We start from the raw sequence: 10850 nt of genomic DNA on the forward strand, positions 1-10850 counted from the left end.
GACAGAGAGGTGAAGGTTTTTATCAGGGTCACACAGCTAGTTAGTGACAGAGCCCAGTCACTGGTGTGCTTGAACACACCAGTCTTCAGACTGCAAATCCATGTCTTTTTGCCAATACCAGATGACCAGCCTAAAAACCGATGACTATATGTTACTTCTTTATCTTAAAGGAGATTTCTAGTTACTCATATTTGCATAGCATGAATTGTTCAGGTAGAAATACCAAGGGATAGAGGGCGTTTTTGTCAAAGTCCCAGAACTCAAGCATATGTATTTTTTAAGCACTCAAGCATATGTATTTTTTAAGCACAGTGGAGCAAATCTTGAGAATGGGATACTTAAGATGCTATACATTATTGGAAATAATAATAAATAATCCCCATTTCCCCACTCCCAATCCAATTAGATGCTCAAAATAACTTCCATTTATTCTCCAATGAATGCTGTCACGATTTGTCCCCTGTGTCACTGAGGCAGAGTCCTGAGCTACAGCACTGAGTGTCTGAACAGCCCGTGTCACCATTTTTCTGCTTTGAGTAAATGCTTCTAATATTGATCCAGGCCTGGACTCCTTATTGGGATCCAGCAGTGCAGGTGATGCCTTGTATTTGTGGGGCTTTTGTATTTCTTCCCTGTGGAAAATGAGAACCACTTCTCAACATGTTCTACTGTGTATTGTTGCTATGGGAGAAGAACAATCCCAGGGAAATGGCTTTGTGAAGGGACAGAAATTGGCCACAGTTCAGCAAACATTTCAGTTGAATAAACAGTGATTGTGTGTGTGTTCTTGGGCATGCAAACCCACACTACAGAGCTTTTTATTTGTTATTTATTTTTAAAATTTTATTTATTTTTTTATATTCCTTTTTTTTTTTTTTTTGGCTGTGTTGGGTCTTCTTTGCTGTGCGCAGGCTTTTCTCTAGTTGCGATGAGCTGGGGCTGCTCTTCGTAGCGGTGCGCGGGCTTCTCGTTGTGGTGGCTTCTCTTGTTCTAGGCGCAGGTTCAGTAGTTGCAGTACGTGGGCTCAGTAGTTGCAGCACGTGGGCTCAGTAGTTGTGGCATGTGGGCTCAGTAGTTGTGGCTTGTGGGCTCTAGAGCACAGGCTCAGTAGTTGTGGCACACGGGTGTGGTTGCTCCTTGGCATGTGGGATCTTCGCAGACCAGGGCTCGAACCCGTGTCCCCTGCATTGGCAGGCGGATTCTTGACCATTGCGCCACCAGGCAAGTCCTACAGAGCTTTTTAGTAAAATATGGTTCCTACTCTCAGGGAGATTAAATTCTGGAGATGAAAGTATCTACTTATACATGATATCAGAGAGTATATGTTAACTGCTGTAATGGAAGTGACAAGTGTTTTGATTGTGCCCAGGACTTAATTTATAGAGGTGACTGAGTGATGACACAGGAGTTCAATGCCATTGAAAGTTTTATTATGTGCAGTTCCCAAGAGGCCCATGCAGGGCCATATGGGGAAGCACCAAGGTTGGTCAGGAGGCAGAAGGTGTGAGGGGAGAGCATTGCCCAGAGCCTTTATTGTGGTTTCCCCAGGAAGGAATGGGTGAGGCAAGGTAAGAGGTTGGGTTGACTAGTTTGAATAATTTCAACAGTGCTCTGGGCCATAGGAGTGGTCCCTGGTTTTCTGGTACCTGGCCCTAGGGTGATTTAGGGTAGTGAGAATATTGGTTTGGTGTATGAGAGTCCATAAAGGAGGTGGTTAGGGATACTGGTTTGGATTGGTTGGTTTGCATATGAAAGGTGTGCTTGAAGGCAGGTGGTTTTCTATCTCTAGGAATTAGCAAACCCTGAGAGGGGCAGTTCCATCCTGGTCTGCAAGGTCCCAAGATGTCAAAGCATCATAAAATAAAACAGAAAATTAAAACAAAACAAAACAAAACATGAGTAATACAACAACCAAGGCTAGTGTGCATAGGGTGGGACAAAGAAGCCACAGTTGTGGGGATCATGATGGTTTCTGGGTTACCCCATATGATGCTTTCTACTTCTCATCTCTGCAAACACATCTCCAGCTGTTACAAGTGGCCATAGATTAGGTTTTACTAACAGGATATGAACAAGTGTTATTCGATTCGAACCTGAGATTAATCCAAAATAGCATGGGTGCTCCTCAGGGAAATTGTGGAAAACAGTTGCCTGTAGAAAACGACTTGCCTTCACTCTGCGGGGGTACATCTTTGCTACAATTCTAGTCTATTTCTCAGGCTAGGTCATTTTTATTACAGTGTCTTCAGGGCTGCATACAGGGAAGCAGTGTCTTCAGGGGATGCCAAGTTTTAATAAAGTGACTTTCCAAGGACAGATTGAGGGTATAGTGGAGTTTGCTGATCATAGATTGGGATTTCCAGAGGATTTTGAGAGGAGGAGGATTAGACTGGATTCAAGTAGAGCTTCCTAACTTTTTCTATGTAATAGCCCACTTAAAAAATGAGCATATCTGTATGGCAATTTAGGGTAAACAGATAAGACTGCTTCTTCTCATCACTCTAGTGGCAGTCTAGGGATTTCAACCATTTTAGGCCCTGCCAAGTTGCCTTGGGGAAGGAGGGGTGGATATTCAGAGCCATATGAGGTGCAACGGATGGCTATGATGTTCTGGACCCGGATGATGTCTGAGGCAAGCAGGATGGGGATTAACCCCAATAATCTCTGAGAAAAAAAACAGGCAGTCAGTTAAAGCTGTGAGGTACTCAGCTTGACATCAACTGCTCCATTCTGCACCCATGACCTCTGTGACCGTAGGTAAATTATTTTACATTTGTGACTCTGTTTCTTCATCTGTAAATGAGAAAATGATACCCATCTTAAATGGTGGTTGTGAAGATTAACGAAAACAATCTCTATAAACTACTTATCACCTTGCCTGGCACATAATAAATGGTAGTTGTTACCAGTTTATTCTGAAAGCTACATTTTCCTGGTAATTTAACAAATTGATACTACGTTTTAGTCTCCATCTTGGTGAAGACCCTATCACCTAAATCCTGCTTTTTAAAAAAAAATTTATAAATAAAATATTTATTTATTTTTGTCTGTGTTGGGTCTTCGTTGCTGCATGCGGGCTTTCTCTAATTGTGGTGAGTGGGGGCTACTCTTTGTTGCAATGTGCGAGCTTCTCATTGCGGTGGCCTTTCTTTGTCACGGAGCACAAGCTTGTGGCTCGCAGGCTCTAGAGTGCAGTCTCAGTAGTTTTGGTGCATGGGCTTAGTTGCTCTGCGGCATGTGGGATCTTCTCAGACCAGGGCTGGAACCCGTGTCCCCTGCATTGGCAGGCGGATTCTTAACCACACTGCACCACCAGGGAAGCCCCCTAAATCCTGCTTTTTTAGAACCAGTTTTAGATCCCACAATTCCTAGAACCAGTTTCAGTTAATAGTCTGTGCATTTGATTATGGATCAGAGTGATGTAGTCTAGTTTAATGTATCTAAGGAAATCTAGAGTGGCCTAAAATGATCGATGAAGTTCCACCATCTCTGCTGAAGAATTGCCAAGAAATCTGTATAGATATTGAACTGGCATAGTAGTTTAAGTCACATGAAATCAACAGGATTTACTTAGGACCTACTACATTTTGTGCCAGTGTCTTAATCCATTTAGGCTGCTATAACAAAATACCATAGATTGAGTAGATTAAATAACAAACATTTATTTCTCATAGTTCTGGAGGCTGGAATGTCCAAGATTGAAGTGCTGGCAGCTCTGGTATCTGGTGGGGACCTTTTTCCTGGTTCATAGATAGCCATCTCCCTCCATCCTCACACGTTAGAGAGGGTGAGGGAGCTCTCTTAGGGTCTCTTTTATAAGGGCACTAATCCCATGAATGAGGGTATCACCCTCATCACCTATTCACCTCCCAAAGGGCCCACCTCTTTTTTTTTTTTTTTTGCGGTACACGGGCCTCTCACTGTTGTGGCCTCTCCTGTTGCGGAGCACAGGCTCGGGACGCACAGGCTCAGCAGCCATGGCTCATGGGCCCAGCAGCTCTGTGGCATGTGGGATCCTCCCGGACCGGGGCACGAACCCGTGTCCCCTGCATCGGCAGGCAGACTCAACAACTGCACCACCAGGGAAGCCCAGGCCCACCTCTTAATACCATCACAGTGGGGTTTAGGATTTCAGCATCTTAATTTTGGGAGGACACAAGCAGTCTGTTTCAGCCAGGCGTTGTACTATACTCCCTCACCTACAGTACTTTAATGACTCCCCATCGCTTGCAGGACAAAGTTAAAATGTCCCACTGTGGTGTAAGAGGCCCATTATAGTCTGACTCTTTCCCTCTCCACTTCCTTCTTCTGATATTTTCCCAAGTGCCTTGTGCTCCACCCATATTGAAAGGACCTCAGCGCTGTGGTTTGTTCCCCGACTGGGGCATCTTTTCATACCTCTTTACCTTTACCTTTTTTTTTTTTTTTTTTTTTTTCATGCTTACAGGCAAATGTATTCAGTTCCTTTCCAGGCAGGACATAGTAAGGTATCTTATATGCTTGCTATTTCTTTTCCTAATCAAGTTTGGGACAACCTCTGAGGGTCCACTCACGCTCCACGGTGAGCCATCTTGTACCACGTTCTGGTAAGTATCTTCCATAGGGGACAAAGGAATATTCTTGCTGACCTAGAGATTAGTCAAGGGGGGAGTGTGGTGGGAGAAGAGTTAATGTCTACTGTCTCTTCCGTTGCCGCTTTGCCATCAAGGTCATGGTGGGGCCATTATCCACTTGTACCAACAGATGCCTACAGAAGCCATTCAGATACGCCACGGCAGGGAGGAAGGCGAGGGAGAGGAGGACGAAGAGGAGAGGCTTTGCTATCCTATGACGGAGTGAAGAGGCCGCTGGCTGGAAAAACCAGGAATAAGGAAGTGAAGTCATCCTCTTTAGGATGCCATACCAAGCAGAAAGCCTCCGAAAAATCCACCAGTCACTAGAACATTCTTCTTCACAAACGACACCACCTCGTCTGCTTTGCTTTTGACCTCCGCAGGTGTCTGGCTGCCCTTGCGGACCTTCAGCTGCTCCTTGGCTTTCTTCATGTCCCGCTCTACCCGCTTCCAGTCCACTTTGATGTAGCCAGTATGGTTTGCAAGCTGAAGCAGGAAAAATCCACCTCCCAGAGCTGTGGCAGCCAACCTTCCAACCTTCTGGAATATGAAACCAGTGCACCATCCAGTGACACCTCCAATTAACAGCTGGGTTGCCACGCTATACTTTTCAGCGGAAGGCCCAGATTCCTGCCCAAACAGCTTGCGCCACCATGGCTGCTTTTTAGCAAGTTCTGCAAGATCCAGTGACTCAAATTTTCCCTCAAAGTTTCCTTGACTGGCTGCGGCCATTTCGCGAGCTCGTCTCCTACCTTTACCTTTAATGCCCTTCCACCATATTACCTTGTCCATTTGACATACTTCTTGAAGTTTCACCTCAAATATCAGCAACAGTATTACTTACTATGCAGAAAAAAGTTGATAAAGCAGGACTGAGAGTGCTATCCTTTGAAAGTCCTGCTTTCAAGGTTGGGCTTTGGCTAGCATCTGGGAATTTGGATTTCAGGAGGGTTCCTAGCTACCCTAACATATAGGAGTGGATCACTGAGCCTAAACTGTGCTAGCAATATGGTTTATGCTAAACACCTTCTTTCCTTATGGGAGCCTGAAATTTTGGTACATGGTAGGCAGAGAGTGCCTACACGACTAACCCCTGATAAAAACCCTGGATTTCTAGGCTCTGGCAAGTTTCCTTGGTAGACAACACTTCACAAGTGGTATTATAGTCATGCTGGAGGAATTAATTATATCCTGTGTGACTCCACTGGGAAGGGACTCTTGGATGCTTGTGCCTGGTTTCCTTTGGACTTTGCCCCATGCCCCCTTTCCCTTCGCTGATTTTTATTTGTATCTTTTGGCTATAATATATCATAGCTGTGAGTGCAGTTATACTCTGAGTTCTGTGAGACCTTCTAGTGAATCACTGAACCTGGGGACCCCTGACACACCTACTAGATGAAATTCTCCTTAACTTCTCCTCTCTTCTAGGAAGAAGTAAACAGCTCATTTCTCCATGCTTCTATCACCCTTTCTACTGCTTTTTCCTTATTTAAAAAATATTTTAAGTTCATATTTAATACATATAAAACACTACATATAAATTATAAAGAATGAAAATATAATGAACACTCATGAAGTCATCATCCAATCTGAGTTAGAACATTATCTATTACCCCATCTCTTCCTAACCATTATTTTGAATTTTGTATTTATAATTTCCTTGCTTTAAAAAAATTATAGGGACTTCCCTGGTGGTCCAGTGGGTAAGACTCCGTGCTCCCAATACAGGGGCCCGGATTTGATCCCTGGTCGGGGAACTAGATCCCGCCTGCATGCCGCAATGAAGATCCCACCTGCTGCAACTAAGACCCGGCGCAGCCAAAAATAAATAAATAAATAATCTAAAAAATTACGTATATGCCTAAACAACATATTGTTTAATTTTGTTTGTGTTTTTTTTTTTTTTCGGTACACGGTCCTCTCACTGTTGTGGCCTCTCCCGTTGCGGTGCACAGGCTCTGGACACGCAGGCTCAGTGGCCATGGCTCACGGGTCCAGCTGCTCCACGGCTTGTGGGATCTTCCCGGACCGGGGCACGAACCCGTGTCCCCTGCATCGGCAGGCGGACTCTCAACCACTGCACCACCAGGGAAGCCCCCTGATTTTGTTTGTGTTTGAGCTTCATAAGCATGGTATCATACTACTGTTTGTATTTTTTTCTGTGATTTTCCTTTTTCATTCAACACTAAGTTTCTAAGATCTATGTTGTTGCAAGCAACTATGGTTCATTCATTTTCACTGTGGGTTAATATTTTACTGTGTGGATATACCATAATTGCCTTATCATTTCTACTATTGATGGACATTTGAGATGTTTCCAGTTTTTGCTATAGTGAGCAGAGCTACTATTAACATTCTTATAATTATCTCCTGGGGCACTTGGGCAGGAGCTTCTTAGTGTTCACACCTAGGAGTTGAATTGTCAGGTGGTAGGGTATGTGAATGTTATACTTTATAAGCTAATGCCAAATTGTTTTCTAAAGTGGTTGTATCAATTTATATTCTCATCAGCAAACTGTAAGAGTTTCCATTGATTTTCATTCTCTCCAGCACTTGGTACTGTCCGACTTCTTTAGCTTTTGCCAACCTAGTTGGTGTAAATGGTATTAGAAGTATGTTACACCTTCTCATTCTATCCTTCATTTTGCCCTACTTTTAAAATTCATTAAACATTTATTAAGCATCCTCCATGAAGTAGATATTTTTTAGGTACTAGGGAATTTAATGTCTTTTTTTCTTTATATGCTTTTTATTCTTTGTCCACATCACGTGGCTTGTGGGACCTTAGTTCTCTGACCAGGGATCGAACCCAGGCCCCCTTCATTGGGAGCTTGGAGTGTTACCCACTGGACCACCAGGGAAGTCTCGTCTCTTGCTTTTTTCTTGGATTTTTAAAATCCTGACAATCTTTGTTTTTTATTTAGTGTTTTAGTTCATTTCGATTTAATTACTGATACAGTGTTTATTTCTACCATTTTGCTATTTATTTTGTTTGTTCTTTCTGTTCTTTGTTCCTTCATTCCATTTTTTTACCTTCTTTTGTATTGAACAATGATTTTTTATCATTCTACTTTTTATTTTTATTTAACTATTTAGATATTTGATTATTATTTGATAACTCTTTTAGTGGTTACTCTAGGGATTATACTATGCATTCTTAACTCATTACAATCTATCCTAAATTAGTATTTTTCACACTTCCTGAACAATGCTAGAAACTTAAAATAGTTTAACTCTAACACTTTGTGCTTTCTGTGCTATTGTTGCTATATGTTTTATTTCAGTGTATATTTTAAATTCCTCAAGACATTATTTTCTTTGTTGTTTTAAACTGTCAATATTCATTTCCAATATTCATTTGTATTTACCTATGTAGTCACCCTTACAGGTGTTCTTCATTCTATTTTGCAGTTCCATGTCTCCATCTGGCTTATTTTCCTTCAGACTAAAGAATTTCATTTAGTATTTCTTACAGTGCAGGTCTGCTCATGATGAATTCTTTCAGTTTTTTAACATTTTAAAAAAATTTAACTTGAAGTATAGGTGATTTACAATATTAGTTTTAGGTGAACAGCATGGTGATTCAGTATTTTTATAGATTATACTCCACTTAAAGTTATTACAACATAATGGCTATAATTCCCTGTGCTGTACAATATATCCTTCTTGCTTATCTATTTCATACATAATAGTTTGTATTTCTTAATCCCATATCCCTACCTTGCCCCGCCTCACTTCCCTCTGTCCAGTGGTATCCACTAATTTGTTTTCTATATCTGTGAGTCTGTTTCTGTTTTGCTATATACATTTATTTGTTTTATTTTTTAGATTCCACATATAAGTGATGACATACAGTATTTGTCTTTCTCTTTCTGACTTATTTCCCTAAACATAATACTCTCTGGGTGTATCCATGTTGTTGCAAAGGGAAATTCACTCAACTTTTATTGTCAGAAAATGTCCTCTTTTGCCTTTATTAATTATTTTTCATTCTGGTAAAGTATACAGACCATAAAGTTTACTATTTTAATCATTTTTAAGTGTACGGCTCAGTGGCATTAAGCACATTCATGTTGTGTACAACCATCACCACTATCCATCTCCAGGACTTTTTCGTTATCCCAAACTGAAACTCTGTACCCATTTACCTCTCCATTATCCCCTACTCTCAACCCTTGGTAATCACTATTCTACTTTCTGTCTTTATGAATTTGAGTATTCTAGGTATTTCATATAGGTAGAATCATACAATATCTGTTCTTCTGTGTTTGGCTTATTGCACTTAGCATAATTTTGTTTCGTTTTGTTTTTTTATTTTGGCTTCATCAGGTCCTAGTTGCAGCATGCGGGATCTTCGTTGCAGTATGAGGGTTCTTTCCTTGCTGCGCGTGGGCTTCTCTCTTGTTGTGGCACGAGGGCTTCAGAGCACGTGGGCTCAACAGTTGTGGTGCATCCCACAGCATGTGAGATCTTAGTTCCTGCCAGGGATCGAACCCATGTCCCCTGCATTTGAAGGCAGATTCTTATTTTATTCTATTTTTTATAATTGCTTTACAATGGTTTGTTAGTTTCTGCTTTACAACAAAATGAATCAGTATATATATACATATGTTCCCATATCTCTTCCCTCTTGCGTCTCCCTCCCTCCCACCCTCCCTATCCCACCCCTCCAGGCGGTCACAAAGCACCGAGCTGATCTCCCTGTACTATGCGGCTGCTTCCCACTAGCTATCTACCTTACGTTTGGTAGTGTATATATGTCCATGCCTCTCTCTCGCTTTGTCACAGCTTACCCTTCCCCCTCCCCATATCCTCAAGTCCATTCTCTAGTAGGTCTGTGTCTTTATTTCTGTCTTACCCCTAGGTTCTTCATGACATTTTGTTTCTGAAATTCCATATATATGTGTTAGCATACGGTATTTGTCTCTCTCTTTCTGACTTACTTATTCTGTATGACAGACTCTAGGTCTCTCCACCTCATTACAAATAGCTCAATTTCGTTTCTTTTTATTGCTGAGTAATATTCCATTGTATATATGTGCCACATCTTCTTTATCCATTCATCCGATGATGGTTGTTTCCATCTCTGGGCTATTGTAAATAGAGCTGCAATGAACATTTTGGTACATGACTCTTTTTGAATTATGGTTTTCTCAGGGTATATGCCCACTAGTGGGATTGCTGGGTCATATGGTAGTTCTATTAGTAGTTTTTTGGAACATCCATACTGTTCTCCACAGTGGCTGTATCAATTTACATTCCCACCAACAGTGCAAGAGGGTTCCTTTTTCTCCACACCTTCTCCAGCATTTATTGTTTCTAGATTTTTTTTTTTTTTTTTAAACATCTTTATTGGGGTATAATTGCTTTACAATGGTGTGTTAGTTTCTGCTTTACAACAAAGTGAATCAGCTATACATATACATATGTTCCCATATGTCTTCCCTCTTGCGTCTCCCTCCCTCCCACTCTCCCCATCCCACCCTTCCAGGCTGTCACAAAGCACCGAGCTAATATCCCTGTGCCTTGCGGCTGCTTCCCCCCAGCTATCTACCTTACTACGTTTGTTAGTGTGTATATGTCCATGACTCTCTCTCGCCCTGTCAAAACTCACCCTTCCCCCTCCCCATATCCTTAAGTCCGTTCTCCAGTAGGTCTGCGTCTTTATTCCTATCTTACCCCTAGGTTCTTCATGGCATTTTTTTCCCTTAAATTCCATATATATGTGTTAGCATACGGTATTTGTCTTTTTCTTTCTGACTTACTTCACTCTGTATGACAGACTCTAGGTCTATCCATCTCATTACAAATAGCTCAATTTCATTTCTTTTTAAGGCTGAGTAATATTCCATTGTGTATATGTGCCACATCTTCTTTATCCATTCATCCGATGATGGGCGCTTAGGTTGTTTCCATGTCCTGGCTATTGTAAATAGAGCTGCAATGAACATTTTGGTACATGACTCTCTTTGAATTTTGGTTTTCTCAGGGTATATGCCAAGTAGTGGGATTGCTGGGTCATATGGTAATTCTATTTGTAGTTTTTTAAGGAACCTCCATACTGTTCTCCACAGTGGCTGAACCAATTCACATTCCCACCAGCAGTGCAAGAGTGTCCCCTTTTCTCCACACCCTCTCCAGCATTTATTGTTTCTTGATTTTTTGATGATGGCCATTCTGACTGGTGTGAGATGATATCTCATTGTAGTTTTGATTTGCATTTCTCTAATGATTAAT

The 10850-nt window shown here is 41.6% G+C and overlaps 1 protein-coding gene across 1 annotated transcript; it reads right to left on the reverse strand.

The window, feature by feature from the left end:
- Positions 1-4434: 4434 nt before the first annotated feature.
- On the reverse strand, positions 4435-5532 carry LOC116750964 (FUN14 domain-containing protein 2). The gene has a single exon (XM_032626463.1). It carries the CDS (start codon positions 5403-5405, stop codon positions 4890-4892), a length of 516 nt encoding a protein of 171 aa, XP_032482354.1. The 5' UTR covers positions 5406-5532; the 3' UTR covers positions 4435-4889.
- Positions 5533-10850: the final 5318 nt, after the last annotated feature.

The sequence above is a fragment of the Phocoena sinus genome, chromosome 3 (genome assembly GCF_008692025.1).
Source record: "Phocoena sinus isolate mPhoSin1 chromosome 3, mPhoSin1.pri, whole genome shotgun sequence".
In the NCBI taxonomy this organism is placed as follows: Eukaryota; Metazoa; Chordata; class Mammalia; order Artiodactyla; family Phocoenidae; genus Phocoena; species Phocoena sinus.